This window comes from Ipomoea nil, unplaced genomic scaffold (genome assembly GCF_001879475.1).
Source record: "Ipomoea nil cultivar Tokyo-kokei standard unplaced genomic scaffold, Asagao_1.1 scaffold3251, whole genome shotgun sequence".
Classification (NCBI taxonomy): domain Eukaryota; kingdom Viridiplantae; phylum Streptophyta; class Magnoliopsida; order Solanales; family Convolvulaceae; genus Ipomoea; species Ipomoea nil.
This window is the reverse complement of record NW_017619679.1, coordinates 683,012-708,321: the sequence shown is the minus strand read 5'-3', so window position 1 is coordinate 708,321 and position 25,310 is coordinate 683,012. Positions and strand designations below refer to the sequence as shown.

Below are 25,310 nucleotides of genomic sequence, written 5' to 3'. Positions count from 1 at the left end.
GACCCAAGGCCGCTCTTGGGGGGAAGAAGGTGGCGGCGCCCGACGCGCCTTTGACGGCCGTCCCAGTGACGTCTGTCCCGACGGCAGTTCCACTTGACACAACCGCCCGGGTTGACGAGTCGGGTCCGACCCTGAGCAGCGGGTCGGACTTGCAAATCATCAGGGCCACGGGCAAACGTGGCAAGGAGAAGGTGGGGGAGTCAGAGGGAGCCGTCAAACGGTCACGCCGCCAAAGTCCTCCCGACCTTACCCCTCTCATGAACTCACTGACGGGCGGCGACCTCCCGGGCAACCCGCTGGCCAAGATGAGCGCCATCTTCCCGGCCGAGGATGATATGGCCTGGTGGACCCCCGGGCAGGTCTCCGAGCGCGGTGCGCAGAATCTCGTGCAGGTATACTTTCTTTCTTTCTCTGGTTTAAATCTTAAGTCTACTCGCTCGGCTAACTTACTTCATTTCAGCTCACCCGGGTGCTCACATCGCTCTACTACCGCTCGAAGGGCGGGTCGGAGAGTGATGCCCTCAAGAAGGAGGTGAGGGAGCTGAAGAAGAAGCTGAAAACGGCCGAGGACGGCAAAGACATTGCCGAGGCCATCGGAAAAAAGGCGATCGGGGAGACTGCCGAGGCCTGGAAGGAAGCTTAGGACCTCCGCCTGCTTATCGTCAACTGACGTTCGGGGTTTTCTTTTCTTTTGTCTGTAGTTACTGTCCAGGAGCCCGGCACCATTGTGCCGGGCGTTTTAAACGCTCACTCGACCGGTTTCAATGACATTTTTGTCTCTCATTCGGTTTATCCCACTTTTGCTTATCGTGTTTGCGTTATGTCCTTTTATTTTTGCTTTCAAGCATTGTCGTTTTGGGTCTAATCACAACCCCTGTATAGCCCCCCGAGTCCGAGCGGCAGTGACGGTCGGTCACTTGCCGGTCGGACTACAAAGGTAAGGAGGCAAACGCGAAAAAATGCGTGTATAGCCCCCCGAGTCCGAGCGGCTATGACGGTCGGTCACTTGCCGGTCGGACTACAAAGGTAAGGAGGCAAACGCGAAAAACGCGTGTATAGCCCCTCGAGTCCGAGCGGCTATGACGGTCGGTCACTTGCCGGTCGGACTACAAAGGTAAGGAGGCAAATGCGAAAAACGCGTGTATAGCCCCCCGAGTCCAAGCGGCTATGACGGTCGATCACTTGCCGGTCGGACTACAAAGGTAAGGAGGCAAACGCGAAAAAACGCGTGTATAGCCCCCCGAGTCCGAGCGGCTATGACGGTCGGTCACTTGCCGGTCGGACTACAAAGGTAAGGAGGCAAACGCGAAAAAAACGCGTGTATAGCCCCCCGAGTCCGAGCGGCTATGACGGTCGGTCACTTGCCGGTCGGACTACAAAGGTAAGGAGGCAAACGCGAAAAAATGCGTGTATAGCCCCCCGAGTCCGAGCGGCTATGACGGTCGGTCACTTGCCGGTCGGACTACAAAGGTAAGGAGGCAAACGCGAAAAACGCGTGTATAGCCCCCCGAGTCCGAGCGGCTATGACGGTCGGTCACTTGCCGGTCGGACTACAAAGGTAAGGAGGCAAACGCGAAAAACGCGTGTATAGCCCCCCGAGTCCGAGCGACTATGACGGTCGGTCACTTGCCGGTCGGACTACAAAGGTAAGGAGGCAAACGCGAAAAACGCGTGTATAGCCCCCCGAGTCCGAGCGGCTATAACGGTCGGACTATAAAGGTAAGGAGGCAAACGCGAAAAAATGCGTGTATAGCCCCCCGAGTCCGAGCGGCTATGACGGTCGGTCACTTGCCGGTCGGACTACAAAGGTAAGGAGGCAAACGCGAAAAAACGTGTGTATAGCCCCCCGAGTCCGAGCGGCTATGACGGTCGGTCACTTGCTGGTCGGACTACAAAGGTAAGGAGGCAAACACGAAAAAACGCGTGTATAGCCCCCCGAGTCCGAGCAGCAATGACGGTCGGTCACTTGCCGGTCGGACTACAAAGGTAAGGAGGCAAACGCGAAAAAACGCGTGTATAGCCCCCCGAGTCCGAGTGGCTATGACGGTCGGTCACTTGCCGGTCGGACTACAAAGTTTTAGCGACATTATGGTCGTTTGGGCAACAAAGGCCGGAAGTTTAAGCGACGTTGTGGTCGTTTGGGCAACAAAGGCCGGAAGTTTAAGCGACGTTGTGATCGTTTGGGCAACAAAGGCCGGAAGTTTAAGCGACATTGTGGTCGTTTGGGCAACAAAGGCCGGACGTTTAAGCGACATTGTGGTCGTTTGGGCAACAAAGGCCGAAAGTTTAAGCGACATTGTGGTCGTTTGGGCAATAAAGGCCGGGAGTTTAAGCGACATTGTGGTCGTTTGGGTAACAAAGGCTGGAAGTTTAAGCGACATTGTGGTCGTTTGGGCAACAAAGGCCGGAAGTTTAAGCCGGTTCCGGTTGCAGCATGTTGGCGAGATTCTTGCTTGTTGGTGAAAGGACGATTTTCATTGCAGACATCTAAGTAATGACGTTACAACATTCGAGCCAACTCATGTGGTCTCGGGAAGAAAAGTACAATACAACAGGTACAAACGGGAAATGAAAGAAACAGGAAATTACAGCTCCACCTATGACATTCTACTGATGGAACATCACCAAATTCTTTGAGTTCCACGTCCGGTCAACCGGGTGTCGTTTCGAGCTTGTAGGTACCCGGGCGTATTACTACTGACACCACATACGGGCCTTCCCAGTTCTGCGCCAATTTCCTTCCTTCTTGAGGTTGGCTGGCTTCGCGTCTTCTCAGTACGTAGTCCCCGACTTGGAAGTAGCGCGGTCGTACCTGGACGTCTCGAGTGGCTTTGATCCTTTTTTGGTAGTCGGCGATTCTCCGGGCCGCTAGGTCTCTTCTTTCTTCGATACAGTCTAGATCTAAGGATCGGGCTGCATCGTTTTCTCCTTCGACGTATTCACTCTCCCTCGGGCTCGCAATCCATGCTTCGACAGGTAGGCGTGTTTCGGCTCCATAGACTAAAGCGAAGGGCGTTTCGCCGGTCGCCTCTCTCGGGGTGGTGCGGTATGTCCACAGGACAAACGGGAGCTCGTCCGCCCATGACCGGCCGGCTGAGTGGAGTTTTTTCTTTAGACCCTCTAAGATCGTCCGATTAGCATTTTCCACTTAGCCGTTCCCCTGGAGGTATGCTACGGACGACCGGATGGATTTTGTGCCAATCGTTGCTAGGAAGTTTTTGAAGTGTTGGCCCTCGAACTGTCTTCCATTATCTGTAACAATCTGCACCGGCACCCTGAACCTTGAAACCACGTTTCGCCATATGAAACGGTCGCACTGTTGTGACGTGATCGTCGTGAGGGGTTCCGCTTCCACCCACTCGGAAAAATAATCTATCGCAACTATTATAAATTTCCGTCGCCCCGACAGTTGGGGAAACGGTCCAACAATGTCTACCCCCCACCGTGCGAAGGGGATGGCTGTGCTGACCGGGTGGTAGAAGGTAGCCGGTCGTCCGGGCATCCTTGCAAATATTTGACAGGTCTCACACTCTTTGGTGAGCTTCTCACAGTCGAGCTGTATCGACGGCCAGTAGTATCCAATCAACATTATCCGCCGAGCTAACGATCGCCCGCCCTGGTGTGACGAGCATATTCCTGCATGCAACTCGTCCATGACTAGTTTGGCTTCAAAGGCGGATAGACATCTCATAAGCGGGCCCCCGTACGACCGTCTGTACAGCCGACCTTCATGTATCTGGAACCTTGGCGCTCGGAGCTTGGCTTTTCGGGCTCTCGCCTCATCATCCGGGAGTCGACCGTCTTCCAAGTATCCCATTATATCAGTTATCCAATTCTCTTCGACCGGTTGGATCGGCAGGACTTGTCGGTGGTTGATGGAAGTGTACGGTACGACGAGGACCCGGGCTACTCGAGAGATGTGCTCGGGTGCTTCCACGCTCAACTTCGAGAGGATGTCAGCGTCAGCGTTGTCCAGCAGGGGAACATGTTGAACTGCATATGTCCTGAAAGTGGTTAGACGTTCGATCGCTAGATCTCGGTAGCGCCCTAGTCGTTCGCCATTGACTTCAAAGTCTCCCAAAACTTGCCCGACTACCAGTGACGAGTCTGTTCGAGCCCTTACACTTTCTGCTCTGAGGTCCCTTGCAAACTGCAATCCTGCGACGAAAGCCTCATACTCTGCCTCGTTGTTTGTGGGAGAGAACTGGTAGATCAGAGCGTAGTAGACTTTGAATCCTTCAGGGCTCGTGATGACAACACCTCCTCCGGAGCCTTTCCGACTGCTTGATTCGTCGATGGCGACTTCCCACCATGAAACATCTTGAACTTGCTGATCTGCGGTTGGGGTCTCCCTGGCTGTACATTCGACGACGAAGTCCGCTAGCGCCTGTCCCTTGATAGCCGGTCGAGGCTTGTACTCAATGGCAAACTGTGTTAACATCATGGCCCATTTTACAAGGCGGCTGGAGGAAGAAGCCGTGCGAAGGACGGCTCCGATCGGTTGGTCAGTTAGCACTCGGATGATTCTGCCTTGAAAATAGGGGGTGAGTTTCTTTGCGGTCGTGTAGAGGGCGAGCACCATCTTTTCGAGGCGGGAGTATCTGAGCTCTGGGCCTTGAAGGGCGTGGCTGACATAATATACCAGTCGTTGTACACCGTCGGAATCAGTGCGGCATAGCGCAACGCTCACAGCTCGGTCAGAGGCAGCCAGGTAGAGGTCAAGGTCTTCGCCCGGTTCGGGCTTAGAGATGACGATCAGAGACATTAAGTATTCCTTCAATTCCTTGAATGCCGCCTGGCACTCCTCATCCCACACAAATCCATTGACCTTTCTTAGTGTCTTGAAGAAGGGTAAAGCCTTTTCCGCTAGCTTGGATAGGAATCGACTGAGAGCGGCCAGTCTTTCGGTTAGTTGCTGAACTCCCCGGACTGTGGTGGGCGGTTGCATATCCAAGATAGCCTTTACCTTAGCCGGGTTGGGCTCAATTCCCTTCTTCGTCATCATAAATCCCAAAAACTTCCCGGTCTGTACGGCAAACGTGCATTTTGCCAGGTTTAGACGCAACCGGTAGGTGCGCATCACCTCAAAACATGCTCGAAGATCCCGGGTGTGGTCCGTCCGGTCTTTACTTTTGACGAGCATGTCGTCCACATACGCTTCCATCGTTCGACCGAGCTGTCCTTCGAATAAGGCATTGATCATCCTCTGATATGTGGCCCCGGCATTCCGTAGTCCGAACGGCATGAGTCTATAACAGAAGAGTCCGTCCGGAGTTACGAAGGACGTTTTGGCTTCATCTTCCTCGGCCATCAAAATCTGATGGTACCCTCTAAATGCGTCCATGAAGCTCATGAGGTCCGCCCCAGCCGTGTCATCGACCATTTGGTGTATACTCGGTAGGGGGTATGGGTCCAACGGGCATGCCTTGTTCAGGTCTGTGTAGTCGATGCACATCCGCCATGTTGGTGGTTTGGGCACTAAAACAACATTGGCGGCCCAATCAGGATAAACGACCGGGCGGAGGTGGCCGATCTCGGTGAGGGTTTTGACTTCGCTTCTGACAAATTCCCGGCGGTCATTGAAGAGATGCCTTGTCTTCTGTTTTACCGGTCGTGCTGTCGGACTGACAGCCAATCGGTGGCATATCACTGCCCGATCTACTCCTGGCATGTCCTCCGGTCCCCACGCAAAGATGTCTGAGAACTCTCTCAGTACGAATAAGACGGCTTCCTTGATCGCCGGGGGGAGCTGCCGTCCAATACGGATCATTCTTTCCGGCCGGTCGGCCTCTATGGGAATCTCTTCGACCTCATCCGATGGTTCCGGCTGTTCTTTCCTTTCAGCTTCCGCTTTCTTGGAGATTGAGTTTACTTGGGAGTTCCAGGCCTCCTTTCTGCCGATTGCCTTTTGGTAGCACTTCCGGGCTGATCGGACGTCCCCTCGGACAACCCCTACTCCGTCGGGGGTCGGGAATTTCATGCACAAATGAGGCATGGAGATAATTCCTCCGATCGATACAATCGCCGGTCTCCCTAAGATAGCATTGTGGACGCATCGAAGGTTGACGACGATGAATTCCATCATGGTTTTGATCGTCCGGGGTCGGCTGCCAATTTCCACCGGCAATGTTATCTTTCCCTCCGAGTGGATAGTATCGCCAGTGAATCCAGATAAGGGAGTCCCGATGGGTGTTAACTCGATCGGTTCTAACTTTAGCTTCTGGAAGACGTCCATGTACAGGACATTAACGCTGCTGCCCGTGTCCACCATGACACGTTGGACGTCGATCCCCATGATGTCTATCGTGACGACCAATGCTTCAGTGTTGCAATCCTCTCCCTCGGGCATATCGCTTGGGGTAAACGTGATTGGTTCTAGCTTTTGTCTCTTCTCATTAGGCTCTGATCCTATCAATCCGATTTGGAGTTTCTCCCGGGCATTGGAACTTCCCTCCGGGCCACCGAATATGACGTGGATGACCTGTTTTTCGGTCGACTGTCGGGGCTCGGTGTCCCGGTCGTGATCTTTGTCTTTTTTGTTCTTGTTCGATTTCTTGAACGGGTTTTTCCAAGATGATTTTTTCTCATCCTTTTTGTTGGTGAACTCAGTGAGCTTTCCCGATCGTAACAACTCCTCTATGACTTGCCTGAGGGTCGTGCAATCTTCCGTTTCATGCCCTTTGCTGCGATGGTACGCGCAATACTTTGTCTTGTCACGACCCTCGCGTTGCGGTTCCGGCAGCTGGATCATGTTGCAGGACTGGGCGAATCGAAGGACATCGACTGCCGGTTTGTTCAAGGGGGTAAAGTCGGGTACTCTTCCTCGCCCTCGGCCGGATCTGCCATCCGACCTCCCGTCCTCCTGTCGGCGCTGCTGTTTTCGGCTGCTACTGGCCTCTTGTTGGCGCTTGGCGAAATTGGCTTCACCAGCATTAGCGTAGTCAGTCACCCTTCGGATTGCTTCATCGTAGGTAGCTGGAGGGTGTAGGATGAATTCCTAGTATAGGGCCCCAGCACGCAAGTTGGAATGCAGCACGTTGATCGCTGTCCGGTCGTCGAGGGGTTCGACCTCGCCGATCGCTGCCTTCCATTTGACAAGGAAGTCCGTCAGAGACTCGTCTTCCAGTTGTTTGGCCTTTTCCAGGTAGGTGAAGTGCTTTCGGACTACTTTGGAGGTGGCGAATTTGTGCACGAACCTTTTCGCCAACTCCGCAAAACAGGCAATTGAACCGGGCTCCAACGTTTTGAACCAGTCTGCTGCCCTCCCTATCAGGGTTGAATAAAACGCTCGACACATTACTGCATCGGTTACTCCCATCATCAGCATGTTTCCATAGTAGGAGTTAATGTGCGCTTCCGGGTCGGTTTTTCCGTCGTAGCCTTTATTCCCCGGTATTCGCAAGTCGTGAGGGTAGGGGAGGCTCATTATATCTGCCGTGAAGGGGTTGCGCAGTAGGGGCGCTTCAGGTTCAGACGACCGGTGGCCATGTTCACGCCTCCATCTACTAAATTCCTCCCGGACTTGCTGCAACAGACCCTTAGCTTCGTTCTGCGGATCCTCTCGGTCAGCAGCCCGTCGAGCCATTCTCCTAGACCGGCAGCTGCTAACCTCTTCGAACGCTTCTTGTCGGGGCCCTGGGAGGTTTATAGATTCCTCCACATCTTGCTGGGTTCCGACTCGCTGATGTACAGACGGCTGGAGACGAACGAAAGCGCTCACACGCGCGGGGACTTCTTCAGCACCCCGCTCGTGAGCTGCTCCCGGTCCTAGCCTCGACCGGGCAGGCCGACGCTCGGATTGGGCCCGGCGGAGCTCTGGTGCCGCTGCTGACGCTGACGCTACTGACTGGCCCGGCTCAGGCGCATTCGGCACATTCGGCATTGGCATCGGCACGTTCGGCACAGGCATGGGCATGTAGGGTTGATAGGCGCCCGGGCCTGGTGGGTACTGGTATTGGGCTCCGAAGAAGCGTTGTGGGCTTTGCCAATACGGGTACGCCGGATCAAACATCCCGGGTGCATACATCGGGTATTGGAGTGGCATTTGTCCGGGGATATCGGGGAATGCTACTCCTGGCTGGATGAAGTTAACCGGGTCCGGGGTCATCTCCCTGCCCGGTGGTGTATTGAGGTCCATCCGCGGATTCATCTGTGATCGGAGGTCCGATGAGCTCTCTTCGGCTTCCGCATCGTTATTGAAGTCCATGAATGGAAACATTTTCAGGATCGATCTGGTGTTTGCCGAACGGCTTTCAGTTCAATCCCCACGGACGGCGCCAAAATGATACTGTTTATACAGAGTGGTATATTTATACGGTCGTAAGCAAGGCTCGGATCTCTCACGTGGGTCGGGAAGGTCTGGTCTTGCCTCATGCCAAAAGTCCCTTCCATAGAGCATTTAATGCGCTATTTATAGGGTCCAAAAGTGGGTGGCGCCGGGCCTTCGGCATGTTGGACACGTGGTGAGCATGCACCGGGCGTTACCTGCAGCCGCGTGGCCGCCTGCCACGCGGCGCCTAGGATCTAACTCCTTTTCCTTCGGCCGAGCCTTACTAACCGGCCTCCAGCCAGCATCACTCGGCGGGCCGTCCGCCTCCCGGAGGTTTCCCGGAGGCACCTCTTTGCCCGGGGCACGGCCGGGTTTTCCCGGTCGCTCCCGCCCGGGGTGGGCCATATGACTTAGCTGCGAGGGTCGGGTAGCGGCCCGGTCCTGGGACACTCGGATACCGAGCGCACATCCTTGATCCCGGGCATATATCCTTATCAAGTATGTTTAAATTATTTTTTAAAAAATTAATTTTATTTGCTATTACCTTGAGTTTACTGTAAAATAAGTTAATTGCACAACTTTAAGAAGTTATTAGCTAAATTGTATAAAAGTGAAGAGATGAAGAGTCTAATTGAAACTTTTCTTAATTTAGTGGGCTAATCGTATTTTGGCCTATAGTTGAAAGTCTTATTTGACCATTATCCCTTTTTAAAAACATACAGTCAGTCACATGTTTTCCTGTTTAAAAAACACTTGCATGTAAAGACATATCAGTAAAAACTAAACAAATAAAGGAACTAATGAAACCACAGAAACCAAACACTCAAAGTCATCCAGTTTGACTATAGCTTATTTCAAATGATCAATTTCCTTAAATCCTTATGGAGAGAAAATTGAAAACATCTTTGAGTTTTAAGAAGTCAAATAATCTCTTAGTGCTTAAATTGCCAAATTCATAGATGATATTAAAAATTATTTTACCTCAAATCAATTAAGAAAATAATATGATAGGAATCTCACGGAAAGGTAAACACAACCTAATTAACCCTTCTAACAATCATACAAACTATATATGTCATCTAAACGATAGCCAATATTGGCAACACGAAATCATATCAAATTTGACAACACTTCAAGATTTCTTATCAAGACCTAGTTATTCTAAAGAATACCATCTTGTACTACCACCTTCTTGCCAGACAACTGAGACGCTCTTACAAGTGTCGTGAGTGTTCACTTCTCGATTCGGTCATTCCAATTTATTTTGTAATTGAATTGCGATAAGAAGGGTCAGGTATGGAGTTGGGTAAATTCTAGAACACATACTTCTCGTGCTGGTCCCACAAATGGCACCAATAATGATTTTTAATATACTAGACTTACCATAAAATCGAGTAGATATCAAAGAGCTAAGTCAAAAATAATAATATAATAGTAAGGCTGTAAGGGAACCCCCAAAATGTTACAATTAGACTAAAATGAGATTTAAATAAATAAAGGGATAAATTACATCAAAGTGGCCCATACCTACAACGGCTACAAGTAGGCATGATCACAGTTCGGTTCGAACCAAACCGTGCACTGTTGAATCGAACCGAACCGTCCGTACGGTTTCGGTTCTTAACCGGAACCAACATGGTTCCGGTTAAGGTTCGAGATGAAAAGGAACCGGAACCGCCGGTTCCGATTCCAAACCGGAAAAAATTAAAAATTATAGCTTTATTTTTTATTTTTTATTTTTAAATAAATCCGGTTAGAACCGGAACCTTACTATAAGGTTCCGATTTCGGTTTGTCCATTTGCGAAACTGGAACCGGCGGTTCCGAACCGGAACCGAAACCGCGGTCACCCCTACCTACAAGTCCAACCAAGGGGCTAACAGACTAGCCAAGAAGCTATTTAGAAGTTGGCTACTACTACTAGCAACCCATAGCCACAAGTGTGCCCTTTATCAGCTGCCACATTTTCTGCCAGTTTGCCATGTCTCGCAAGGAAGCCAGAAGACATCAATTGCCCACCAACCAACAACCCAACTAAATGACACCGCCTATTGACCATAAATCTCCTCGCCGATTGGCCTATCATGGTGCGCCATGGTCAAGTCGAGGCATAGGAGGTTCACTAGACCGAGGTGGACCAGCCCGTGGTTGACCAACCAAAGGGGCAAGGGTTAAACGATATAGCCTCAAATTAAGCCCACCAGCCATTAACGTCGGGCAGCCATGATTGGTGCTAGTTGAATCGGTTGCAGTCTGCCACTCTCGACCGCATTGGCGAGTAAGGTCGGTGGTACCAGCCGGCCAAGCGGGGGGCAACCACCCTCCTCCCCCTCCCCCTGGGTGTTATTTCCTCTTTTACTATATTTTTCACATTGCCAAACACTCCCTTAGTGCTATTTCCCTATTTGCATTGTGGCACCCTGTACTTTATGCCCCACCTCATTTCGCCCCCAAACTTTTCCCCTTCCTTCACTTTGTAGATTGTACCCATCCTTCCAGTATTTACACCTCAACTCCATAACTCTACTTCTTTGTCCACTTTAGATTCCAAAAACCTTTTTGATCGGTTCGACTATTTTCCAAATCCAATAAACTCCCAAATCTTTACTCCCAGACCCAACTTATTATCTTTGGACTCAGGCCCCATGGTTCTATCAACAACAATTTAAAATCAAATGCCCATAACAATATTGAGTATCATATAATAATTTAGTAGATTATCATATGGTGAACAAGTAAAGGTAAGCACCTTTTATTGACCAAATTGTAAATAATGCCTCACTACTATTACATACTATATATAATACATAATACCATAGAGAAGGCATTAATAAATAATAACGTACAACTCTAATAAATAAATTAAAAAAATACAACTAAGATGAAGCCTTCCTTCTTTGCACCAGTACTAACACTATCCATCGCCATTTTGTTTCTCCAACAAATCTCCTCCGCCGCAGACGCCCTCAGCCCGGAGACCGCTTGCGCCCAAACCGAAGCCCCCAATCTATGCATTCTCGTCATTAAATCCGACCCCCGCAGCATCAACGGCAACCTGCGAGAATTTTGCGTAATCCTCCTCGAAAAGGTGCTGTCGAAGGCCGAGGATTTGAAGTTCATATGCCCCAGGGCGTACATGAAGCTTGTCAACGACGTTGGAGAAGCCATAGAGAAATTGCAGACCAAACAGCCGGTGGCAACGGTCGTAGGTAGCGTAAAGAGTGCGATTAAAGATGTAGTTTCTTGTTCTCCTGGCCACGCTTCTCTCCTCAAGCTTCTCTGGATTGTTCTTGGTGTTCTCAAGAAAATTAAGTAATAATTATAATATGAATAATGCTTCAATTAATGGAATAAAATGTGACTGAGTTTGACCCTTTTTATTGTAGCTTGCTTTTTATTTTCTAATTTTATAATCCAACTTGAATATTTCCTAAACTAATGAACCTGTAAATCTAGTTTGGATATTCAACATCAAATTATACATTTTGGCGAATAAGGAGTACAGTCCAACCAAAACTGAAATTCTCAATGTTTATGCCAAGAATTGAATTCAAACCTTGTTGCAAGAGTAAATTTTAAATGAGACTTTCCATCCAATAAACAAATGCCTTCAATGACAAATTTTATAAGCATGACCATCTAGATTTCTCTAATTATTTTGATTTTGTTTTTGTTTTTGGAGTGATAAAGGTCCTGTTTGGTAAATGGCTGTTAGCTGTTAGTTGATTGGGTTAATTAGAGAGTATAACTAGTTGATAACATTAGCTGATTGTAGAAATGTGTTTGGTAAATTAGTTGTTAACTGATAGCTGTTTACTACAATTTCTTTTCTCAAAAAGTTAATTGAAAAAGTTGCTTTGAGTAGCTTTTTGAATTTTAGCATTTTGGAGTACAAAAAGCTAATTAACCAAACACTTATATTGATTTTTAAACCAAGTCAAACAACTAATTGTGGTCAAATAAGCCAAAATTGGCCTATAGGCTAACTATTTTACCAAGCAAGGCCAAAGAGACAAACCTGCAGGCTGCAGCCACTATCCGAGGGTATGCGTTGAATAAACTTTGCCTTGTGACCCAAATTGGCAAGGATCACACCGAAATAAATCCTCCAAAATTATTAAGCAATAATTATAGTATGAATAATGCTCCAACTAATGGAATAAAATGGTGTTTTCACACTTTTGGTCCCACAGCTATAGTGGCACTATCAGCATTGATCTACGACTTTCAAACCTTGCAATCTCGGTCCACGACTATTGTTTGTTTTTTGCAAAAATAGTCCTTCCGGCCCATTTTCTATCAATTTCTCACTGGAGTAAGAACCATTCCCGGCAAAAGCGGGCCGGAAAATGAGTCGGATTGACCATTTTTTTTTTTTGCAAAAAAACAATAATCGTGGACCGAGATTGCAACGTTTGAAAGTCGTGGATCAATCCTGATAGTGCTACTATAGTCGTGGGACCAAAAGTGCGAAAAATGTGAGTCGTGTGACTAAGTTCGACCGTTTTTCTGTAGCTACCATTTTTATTTTTAAATATTATAAGACTTTTGTTGTTATAACCTAAATTTTCTGATTTTGTCAGACTATATTTTGGACCGCATGAACCTACCTCAAGCCCATGAGGAGGTAAATGAGATTTCAATACCCAATAATAAATTGTACACTTTTACACACAAGAAATCCAACTAATTAAACACAGATCTCTAATATTCGTGGGAGACATACGACTAACTCTTATCTTACCTCTGGGAGTAAGTTTTAAATGAGACTTTTCGCCCACTCAGTAAATACCCTGGGACAAATTTATAAGCATGACCATCTAGTGCTCTATATTCGTGTAACTATTTAATTTTTTTTTTCTTTCTCCCCCTTATCGCTTGTAAAAATATATTTACTATTTATTTCATTTTAAAATTTAATAAAAAAATTTAGTTCATCCAGCGAAGCTTATCCTTTAGATTGTTCACCATTGTTTTTCTATGAATAAGTAAATGTTACACCGTAATGGCAAATTCAAATCTATCTAGCAATTTGTATTTCAACAAGCTCTATCCTTTTACATAGGATGATATTTTGAACTTTTTAGACTACATGTTTAAAAAAAAGTTAAAAATAAATATCTACAAAAAAAAAAAAAGTTAAAATCATGGACTAGATTCATATGCTTAAACTATCAAAAATAAAATTAACTTCTATATATCTATAACACACTACTTGAAAATATTTGATTTCCAATTATCATTACTAATTTACTATCCACCTAAAAAAAGTAAAAAGCTAAGTGGTTGACATTTTATTTTTTTGTCAAACATTCTAACGACCTGAAAAGTTTTCCATCTATCTTTGCTTATTGAAACGTTTTGACGCTATTGAAGATATTATAGAGAAATTGAAGACCAAACCGCTTGTGTCTTCCATATGTTGCGTTAAAGATATATACACACAAAGAATAATGATAAAGATGTTAATTAATCAGAATATATAAGAATAATATTAGTGTGACTTTGCAAGGGCAGCTCAATTGATTCTTGAGTAGTAGATTATGGGTAAGGCACAGATCGAGCCCGGATAGTTGCAGTGTGAAGTTACACCTACAATATATTTAGTTCATGGATTGAATTTTAAGGGAATAGATAAAAGTATTCCATAAAGAATAGAATAGAAAAATAAGAAAATATGTCTTCTATTCCTAAAAACTCAAGAATAAGTTAATATCATTGGAGAGTCCAATAATAGTTATTCACTCACAAGCTTTTCCTTTTTTTTTTTTTTTTTTTTTTTTTTTTTTTGAAAGGGGTGCGTATGATATTTGAAAAACTTTAAAAGAGTAATAAATGCCTGGGGTTGTAAAAATTGAAAGCTACCAAATGTCATACGCACTCCTAGTTAATGTAGATTTACATAATTTTTTTTTTTGGTGTAAAGATTTACATAATTATTTTGCTTGTTGTCTCCTTTTCCCCTTTATAAGGACCAAAAAAAAAAGTTTGGAAATTTGCACTTTCTCCTTCTACTCCCAAAACTAGAAAATGTTGAATCTCCAATTCCAAAGACCTCACATCCGGACTCAATAGAACATTTAGAAGTATGTAAATCAGGATGACTTAATGGCTCAGCAGACATGACCAAATGTCGGTGCCCACTTTGAACATAATCCGCACACTGCTGCTATCGAAATTCAAACATTAATCTCTTTTTCTAAATACCTACTGAATCAGTGAGCTAAACCCGTGTGGGCTGAAAATATGATTTACACTTTTGGTTCATAACTATTGGTCAACAAGTACGGAAGTATGGGTGAACACTTTCTGTTTGACCTCCATACTATTTCTATATATAACAGTGATCGAAGGCATGAATAACCACAACGTAACCAAAATGAAGCCTTCCTTCTTCGCAGCACTATTCTTCATCATCTCCATTTTGTTCCTCCAACAAATCTCCTTCACAGACGCCCAGAAAGCAGGAGAAATCGAGAACGTCTGCGCGCAAACCGAAGCCCCCGACCTGTGCATTTCCATCCTTAAATCCGATCCCCGAAGCATCAACGGCGGCCTGAAAACGTTGGTCATAATCGCCCTCGAAAAGGCGCTGTCGTTGGCGGACGGTCTGAAGGACAGATGCCCGGATGCCTACGCCAGGCTGGTTAACCACATCGGAGAAGCCATACAGAGAGTTCAGAACGACCAGATTCCGATGGCTATACTTAGCGTACTGGCTGGGCTTAACGATGTTGCTTCTTGTTATCACACTTCCCTCCTCACCATTCTTCGTATTGCTCTTACTCTTCTCAGACTCCTTAAGTAATTCCCAGTGACAATAATGCTTTAATTAGTGAAATAAAAATGTGATTTGAGTTTGGGTTCTTCAGTTCTTGTAGCTTTTATTTTTTTCATCGGGTCCGTCAGATCCTAGTTCCAAAGAGATTCAAATCCTCACTACATGCATCCAGCGATGAACCAACTACGCTCAGCTCCAAGAGCCAAAATTTTGTTTATCAAATTACCTAATGACGGCATATAATATATATATATATATATATATATATATATATATATATATATATATATATATATATATATATATAGGGATGCACTCAGGTGCGAATAAGTGAGGGAAATGCGAACGAATCAGCGCGTGACACGTGTCCAGATCTAATAACTTAAAAAAAAATGCGGTGGCATTTTCGTAAATAATTGAACATCGAAGTGCAAGTAAAATCACTTACAAGTGCATCTACTTTCACCTATAAGTGCATGTAATATTGCCTTGTTAGCATTCACTTTCCGCAAACATTCATGCACCTGGGTGTGCTTATAACTATACGTGCAACTATTTATAACTATAGGTGCAACTACTTATAACTATAGGTGCACCTATTTTCACCTATAAGTGCATGTAATTTTGCCTTGTTAGCATTCACTTTCCGCAAACATTCATGCACCTGGGTGTGCTTATAACTATATGTGCAACTATTTATAACTATCGGTGCAACTACTTATAACTATATGTGCACCTACTTTCACCTATAAGTGCATGTAATTGCCTTCTTAACATTCATTGATCTGAGTTCAGCGGGTAGTAATACCCCTGAAAACCACTCGCAAACATTCATACACCTAGGTGTAACTACTTAGAACTATAGGTGCAACTACTTAGAACTATAGGTGCAACTACTTAGAACTATAGGTGCAACTAAGTATTGATGCTCACTGTAAATTTTTACTTGCACCTATAATACATTTTACATGCACTTGTAATACATTTTACTTGCACTTCGATGTTCAATTATTTACGAAAATGCCACCGCGTTTTTTTAAAAAATCAATGTTTCTCATCCATTAGATCTAGACACATGGACGAACAGAATTCATTCCTATTTCGCGCCTGGGCGAAGCATTCGCACCTGAGTGCGATTCTATATATATATATATATATATATATATATATATATATATATATATATATATATATATATATATATATATATATATATAATCAAGTTTAAAAACATTAGTACATTGCGTAAATGATTTGTTATTGGCTTATGGATTAACACATTATGTATTTGATTATTTATTAGTTATTATTGTGTTTAAAAATTTACAAATACATTAATATATGTTTAAACTATTCAAATTATTTTAGCACTTATTACCTTTTTTTATATTAATTTTTATTTAAATTTAAAACTTTTAAAATTGGCGGGCCCCGGCCAAGGCCCGCGGGCTTAAGGTTAGGCGACCTCCTTTATGTCTGTATTTTGGCGGGCTTTTTAGCCCTCCCTCGCCATATGACAGGCCCCGGCCCGTCGACCCGTTTCGACAACTCTAGTTGATAGAGCATGGTTATCGTATCAAAATGTCATGAGTTCAATTCTTGTCAACACTCTCTTAGTCGAATATGTCTACAAACTAGATCCATATCCAGAAAAATGACTTTTGGAAAATATTTTCTAAAAAATAAGTCATTTTCAAGAAAACATTTTAATTTCTCATGTTTGAATTGGTTGCATTCTAGAAAACTGTCTTTGTGTATTTTTAGTTTATTTTTTTGATAAAATAAGCAGAATTGTATAATTAAAATTTTAATTGTTTTTAACTAAAAGAGATTTGACAACAGCTATGTTTTGCCTAGCTATTTGTTTTCCAAATAACAAACAAAATATTCAAAAAAAAAGTATTGGTTTCTGACATAAACCAGTACAAACCAAACTGATTTTTGTTGGAAACCAGTAGAAACTAGACTGGTTTCTGTCCAAATTGGTTTCCTGCAGAAACCATCTAGTTTTTACTTTTATTTTTTTTTTATGAAACCAATCTGGTGTCGTCGGAAACCAGTCAAGCTAGAAAGCGGAGGATGGCGGAAGAAAGCCGAGGAAGCATTCTCGGAAGAAGTCAAGAAGTAGTTGGATCTAGAAAATGACTTCCCCCAAAAAGAGGGAAGTCATTTTCCAAAAACACCAAGTTGTTTTCTCTTTGATCGGAAAGCACTTTTCATTGATTTCAATTTTTCACCATCTCCTAAACACTGAAAACCTGGAAAACCTAGAAATCATTTTCCGAATCTCCAAACACACCCTAGAGTAAAATTATTGTTATTAATGATAAATATTGTAATATTTATAATGAATATCGTGATACTTACAAAGTGTATTTTTAATGTAAATATTATAATACTTATATGTGAAAATATTACTTTTGAAAGAAATTGTAATACTTATTGTTCAAAATTTAATATAAATTTGAATTAAAAATAAATCGCTACCTAGGATAGATATTGTACGTAATACTTATATATGAAATTGTAATACTATTTAGGGTAAAACTGATTGTTACTAATGATAAATATTGTAATATAATTACTTATAATTACAATTGTGATACTTGCACATTTAGTTGTCTACGACTCAATCCGTCTTACGAACCATACACAAATTTTTGCCTATAGAATAATGATAAGATGTTAATTAATGAATTAATTAATATTAATAATAATATTAATGCTTGTGTTCAATAGTTAGTGATTCATTTTGTATTGTTGGTAGCTTCCAATTTTTACAACCCCCTCTGAGGCATTTATTACTCTTTTTAATTTCTAAATATCATGCGGACTCCCCCATGTAGATTTACATTTTTTCCAAAAGGCTAAACCCCAATGCCCGACAGAGCATTTGGGAGGATGTAAATCATGGTGGCTCAACTGAACATGCTGGTGAGACTCAATCCCTGGTCATTTTTCCAAAGTTTCACGTCTATAACCAGTTGAGCTACCCATGCGGGCCCATGTAGATTTACATGATTATTCTATGATTATTCAATAACTTAATGAACCAAAAGTGCAAATTCTCATATTTAGGGTAAAACTGATTGTTACTAATGATAAATATTGTAATATAATTACTTATAATTACAATTGTGATACTTGCACATTTAGTTGTCTACGACCCAATCCGTCTTACGAACCATACACAAGTTTTTGCCTATAGAATAATGATAAGATGTTAATTAATGAATTAATTAATATTAATAATAATATTAATGCTTGTGTTCAATAGTTAGTGATTCATTTTGTATTGTTGGTAGCTTCCAATTTTTACAACCCCCTCTGAGGCATTTATTACTCTTTTTAATTTCTAAATATCATGCGGACTCCCCCATGTAGATTTACATTTTTTCCAAAAGGCTAAACCCCAACGCCCGACAGAGCATTTGGGAGGATGTAAATCATGGTGGCTCAACTGAACATGCTGATGAGACTCGATCCCTGATCACTTTTCCAAAGTTTCACATCTATAACCAGTTGAGCTACCCATGCGGGCCCATGTAAATTTACATGATTATTTTGATTGTTGTCTCCTTTTCCCCTAGTAAGAAAAAAAAGGTTTGAGAATTTGCACTTTTGGTTCATTAAGTTATTGAATAACTAGAAACTTAGTCCCTAATTTTAATGATTTTTAAATATGCCCCTAAATTAGTCATGAAAATAACTATTTTTGTTTTTTCACACGATTAAAATAGCCAATAGCGAATGAAATTTCTGTTTTCTTCAAAAAAAAAAAAAAAAAATAGCCAATAGCGGAAGTTACACTTTTGTTTCTAATATATCTTTAGACAACAAAATAAACTTATTTTTAAACTAAATATTAGACTGTTATAATAATATTATTATTATATTAAACCAAGTAAGATGAGTTAGTTGGTTAAAAATAATGGGAGTAATTATAGGTGCAGTACATGGCCATGATATTAGCTTTACATGGAGCATTAATTCCTTAATTTTAGCATTTGAGTTATCTTATCTAGTATAAATAGTCTTTGTATTCAAGCTTTTATTATCAATCAAGTTATCTATTCCTCTCTCTCTCTCTCTCCTCAATATATATAAATATAATATATATACATATTATATTTAATATAAATTATAGATATATTATATTATATTTAATATATATTATATTAAATATATTATATTTAATATATCTAACATTTGGTATCAGAGCCAGTCAACCTTTCAACCCCGAGATATTTTCCGTCGTGAAATATGGCTGCAAATTTCAATATTGTATGGACGGGTCCCAAATTAGACGGGAAACTCGATTACAATTATTGGCAAATTATGATGTCCACACATTTGCAAGCTCAAAATCTTTGGAGCTTTGTTGATCCCGATCTACCCGAAGGAGCTGATGCAGCCGCTATACGGCGAGATAAATTGGCCTTGGGTTAGATTCACCAAGGTGTTCATTATTCCATTTTTGGGCAATTAGCTCGTGCTCAAACAGCAAAACAAGCTTGGGACATCTTAAAGGTCTCACACAAAGGAGTCGATCGGGCACAGAAGTCTAAGTTGCAGTCGTTGAGAAGGTTGTACGATAATTGTGAGATGACCTCTACAAAAACAGTAGATGTGTATTTCACTCGTCTTATTGATATGGTGAATAAGATGAGGTTATACGGAGATACAATTGAAGATGGTGCAGTGGTTGAAAAAGTTCTTCGAACTATGCCGATGAAGTATGACCATGTGGTGGCTTCAATAACAGAGTCACACAAAACCGAGCTCTTATCAATTGCAGAGCTGAAAGGTATGGTAGAAAGTCATATTGACAGGATTGCGTCAAAATCAGAACCACTAGCAGAAGAAGCTTTGAAGAGTCAAGTCACCCTTAATGTGACTGGCACTAATCAAAGAGGTGGAGGATTTGGTAGAGGTCGTAGAAGAGGAAGAGGAGGTTCTAGTGGAAGAGGTCGTGGTAACTTCAACCAAGGAGGAGGACGTGGTAACTCCAACCAAGGAAGAGGTGGAGGTAATACCAAACAAGGTAAATTTCCATTTCATTGCTACAATTGTGGCAAGTATGGGCACAAGATTGCAGATTGTTGGTATAATGAGGACAACAATCGTGGAAATCAAGCAAACATTGCTGAAAACACTGCTGAAAAGTCTGGTGAGAGTTCTGAAACTTTACTTTTAGCCAGCGATAGTTTTTCTGCAGATAAGAACATATGGTTCTTGGATACTGGGTGTAGTAACCATATGTGTGGGAAGAAAGAATTGTTTTCTGAATTGGATGAATCAGTCCGGTCTGAAGTGACATTTGGCAATAAGTCAAAGGTGCCAATTTTGGGAAAAGGTAAAATCTCAATTCAGTTGAAGGATGGTACTCACAATTTTATATCCGATGTGTTCTATGTTCCTGAACTACACCAAAATTTGTTGAGTTTGGGTCAGTTGTCAGAAAAAGGATATAAGATACATATTGCTCAAGGGTGTTGTACCATTGAAGATGCTAAAGGAGTTTTGATTGCAAAGGTAAATATGTCCCAAAATCGACTATTTCCTTTGACAATTAAGCATACTCTCCTTGATTGCTTTAATTCTGAAGTTTGTGATGATAATTGGTTATGGCATATGCGGTTTGGGCATTTCCATTTCTCTAGGTTAAACTATCTTGCGAGAAAGGAACTTGTTTCTGATTTACCTGTTGTGAATGTCCTTGATCGTATATGTGAGATTTGTGTGATTGGGAAGAAGCATAGAGATCCCTTCCCCGTGGGCAAGTCAAGGAGAGCTACAAAACAGTTGGAGATTGTTCACTCAGACCTGTGTTCGTTGGAGGTTCCCTCACATGGAGGTTGTAAGTACTTTATTACTTTCATTGATGATTTCAGTAGGAAAACATGGGTTTACTTTCTGAAGCAAAAGTCTGAAGCATGTGATGTTTTCAAACAATTTAAGACTTTTGTTGAAAAGCAAAGTGGTTATGAGATTAAAATCTTGAGAACTGATAGAGGTACAGAATATATTGCCTGTGATGATTTTATGAAAGAAAAGGGTATTCAGCACCAAATGACAGCTAGATACACTCCACAACAAAACAGAGTGGCTGAGAGGAAGAATAGGTCTATCATGGATATGGTAAGGTGCATGTTGAAATCCAAGAATCTGCCTAAGCCTTTTTGGGCAGAAGCTGTTGCTTGTGCTGTCTATGTGTTGAATAGGTGTCCAACTAAAAGTGTCAGTGATAAGACACCTGAAGAAGCATGGAGTGGGAGAAAACCCTCTATCAAACATCTCAAGGTTTTTGGATGTTTGGCATATGCACATGTGCCAGATCCATTGAGAAAGAAGTTGGATGATAAAGGTGAGAAATGCATATTCATTGGTTATAGTGACGCTTCAAAGGCTTATAAACTATACAATCCTGAAACTAAAAAGGTTGTTATAAGTCGTGATTTCACTTTTGATGAATATGGTGCCTGGGATTGGTTAGCTAAAGATGAAAGTTCAGTTGTTATTCATGCTGTTGAAAATATTGTTGAAGAGCAACTGATTCCAGATAATGTCCAGTCTCCTTCACAGCCAGAATCGTCAGTTCGGCGATCTCAGCGCGAGCGCCACTTACCAGCTTGCTTGCAAGATTATGTTTTGGGTCATGATAATGACCTGTCTGATGAAGAGATTGTTCAATTTGCTCTCTTTGCAGATTGTGATCCTTTAACTTTTGAGGAGGCTGCTACAGAAACTCATTGGCTTAAGGCGATGGATGAGGAGATACGTGCCATTGAGAAGAATGGTACCTGGGAGTTAACAGATGTACCTCTTGGGAAGAAGCCAATTGGAGTAAAGTGGGTTTACAGAACGAAATACAAGTCCGTATATCCAACTTGAAGACAGAGACATTTCTTAAATTGAAGAAGGAGATATTGGGATGACCAATATATCCAACTTGGTTTAAAGGAGGCAAATGTTATAATAATAATATTATTATTATATTAAACCAAGTAAGATGAGTTAGTTGGTTAAAAATAATGGGAGTAATTATAGGTGCAGTACATGGCCATGATGTTAGCTTTACATGGAGCATTAATTCCTTAATTTTAGCATTTGAGTTATCTTATCTAGTATAAATAGTCTTTGTATTCAAGCTTTTATTATCAATCAAGTTATCTATTCCTCTATCTCTCTCTCTCTCCTCAATATATATAAATATAATATATATACATATTATATTTAATATAAATTATAGATATATTATATTATATTTAATATATATTATATTAAATATATTATATTTAATATATCTAACATAGACCTTAAAATAGAGTCAGTAGCATTCAAAAAAAATTAAAAAATATTAGAACTTAAAATTTTTTACATTGACACGATTATACATCACGAAACCAAATATGAAAATTATAAGTTTAGGTTTACTCTTGTTTTGTCATGGGTTGTTAGCGGTATTCCATAATAATAACATGCTTAGTAACAAGATTTAAACAAGTTAACCCGTTAAGCCAACATATATAACCGCTTTAGACATTCAAATTATTGTATCTACATGTTTATACAAACTTGTTGCACATGTTAACAGTCTGTTAATGATATTTTCACAATTTTAATACACATTTTTAGAATAATAACAACAATGGCGATGACAACAAATTTACAACTAACCTATTAGCATTGCAAACTAAATTCCAGTGGAGTTTTGCAACAGATTTTACTATATTATTTGTTGCAACAATTGCAACGGATTAAATTCTATTGCTATATTTACATCGAGAATAATACGTCAGGGAAAACTCACTGCGAACATTAGAATGGAAATTGCAATGGATTGAATTCCGTTGTTATATTTACAACTGAGTACCGAGTAGGCATGAAAAAAATCATTGCAAACATTGCAACGGAATTTACAGTAAAACTTAACCTATTGTAAAATTTGCAATGAAAAAATTTCATTGCAATTAAGTTGTAATTAATGTTGTACCAACGGAATGCATTCCATTGCAAATTACGTTACAAATCATGATTTGCAATGAAATTTGGACATTTTACAAAAGAATTCTATTTGTTGCAATTCAAACGTTTTTTAATAGTGTTAGAACACTGAAATATTACTTGAACGCTTGTAGTTTCTCGCTTTTATCTTATGGATTTTTAGATCAACACTTTTGTTCTAAGCTTGGGGGCCCCATAGATGAAGGAGGTGTTGAGTGTACATTCAAATTCAAATATGCCTGTTATCACTCATGCAAGTGATTGCAATCTAAAAGCTGTCGCGATCCGCAAAAATTCACTGTCAAGATCATATGGTAAAGATTATTTCCCTGTTTGCGTAAACTCCCTGTTTTCTTCAAGAATAATACGCCTTGCAGCTTCTCACCTAATTGTCTCCAAAGTAGAGCACTCCATGTTAGACTTTTCGAGAATGTTAACGAGTCTAGCAACCTTTTTTTTTTTTTAATAACGTCGACTTCTCAAATAACTAGCTTTTTCGTATAAAACTCCTTCCGAGGTTAATTCGTCTTTTTGTAAAGAGAACATACTTGTTGAGCCTTTTGGCAAGTGTTTTGTGGAGACAGCTAGTGGATTAAGAATCCCGAAACCACTTTCTTTTGGTTGCTAGAATAATTTTTTTCCAGTGTCTTCCTTCCTATCTTGCATCTTTTCGGTCGAGTCATTAATTTATCAGGTGGTAGTGCTTGGAGTGTGGTTCATGGTCCTAATTAAAGTGAAAGTTGTTTCCAACTAAAAGAAAAGAAATAGTTTTTCTCATTTTTGGTCCCACAAGTATTATGACACTAACAATGTTGATCCACAACTTTAATTTCAAAACTTGCATAATTGGTCCATGAGAATCAAATTTTTAGTGCAAATGATCATTCAGGTGAAGTCTCCGTCAATTTTTCAGCAGAAAAATTATTTCTACTTTATAGCAAGGTATAATGATCTTTTTCCTTTTACCACCACGTTTTCTCTTTAAATTTTTTTTGCACTTTAATTGGTCCTACGAGTATTGTGATAGTAACAATGTTGATTCACAACTTTAAATTAAAAATTACATAATTGGTCCACGAGTATCAATTTCTTAATACAAATAGTCCTTCTGGTGAAATATAGATAATATGTGAGCTATATTGGGGTTTTCTATTCAAACCATTTTATCCAATTGATTATATTTTATATTGTCATGAATATTTTTTTTATCAGATTTCGAAGTGCTTTAATTTTTCGCCTCCGGTCAATAATATTTCTTACTCCGTCCCACACAACATGAATGTGGCTATTTTTATGTAGTTAATACGCTTTTTTTTTTTTCCTCTGTTTTTTAAATTCTAAATTTCAATTCAATATAAAATGTCACATTAAAGAGTAAGTTTTTATGAGTGGTAAATGTAGGGGACTATAACAAGATTATTTATAAGAATTGAAAATAAGAGGTGTTAGGAACAGATGTATTTAGATTTTGATGATACCAAGTTTACTAGGAAAGTAGACCCCTCTTTTTACTCTCGTTATTCTGCATCTTTTGTGTTAGACGAAAGTAGTTACAACTCATCATGTGATTCGTGCTTAGTAGCACATCTACACGAATCAGAGTTTTATTTAGTCAATTAGATCTACTTGAAGAAAAGAAGATCAAGAGAAGACCGAGAGAACAACCTAGACCGAAACATGGATGGGTCTAACTCTCGTGTAAACGTCAAATAATAAGAAAGATCACTTGACTAGAAGGAAAGACGAAAGATAAGGACAATCTTTCGACTCCGAGAAACAAAAAGTCTAAGTCAGACTTGAATAGACAATTTCTACACGTGAACAAGAAGAATGTTTGTCTATGTCTCAAAGCTGGGCAATCATCCTAGACAAAAGGAATCCTAGGAATGGTATTCAAAAAAACCAAGAAGCATTAAATGATTAGTACCTTTGTTAGTGAAAAAGGACAAATCACTTTTGCCACCAATGGCTACACAGTACAACCGAATTAAATGCTTCATGCCCAGTGGTTATTACACATTGGATAATAGGTTTGAAATTTTATCTCCCTCCAGCGGATGAATTTTTCCTCACCTATAAATACCTCTCTTCACCACTAAAGAAGGTGCTGGTTTTTCACTCAATCTTCATCTACAAAAGCTTCATTAACAAGTGTCATTCAAAAATCTTTCAAAACCAGTGTGTTGTTGTGAAGGTTCTTTTTAAGAGATCATCTAGACTTCAATCTTTCACAACACAAGGAAGCCTTGCATTT

At 41.5% G+C, this 25,310-nt stretch overlaps 1 protein-coding gene across 1 annotated transcript; it reads left to right on the top strand.

Moving 5' to 3' along the window:
• The first annotated feature begins 14,647 nt into the window (after nt 1–14,647).
• Nucleotides 14,648–15,076, top strand: LOC109169128 (pectinesterase inhibitor-like). The gene has a single exon (XM_019318003.1). The coding sequence runs from the start codon at nt 14,648–14,650 to the stop codon at nt 15,074–15,076; it is 429 nt and encodes a 142-aa protein (XP_019173548.1).
• Nucleotides 15,077–25,310: the final 10,234 nt, after the last annotated feature.

Excerpts from the sequence above, each read along its gene's own strand:
- LOC109169128 (XM_019318003.1), top strand. The coding sequence starts at position 14,648 with ATGAAGCCTTCCTTCTTCGCAGCACTATTCTTCATCATCTCCATTTTG.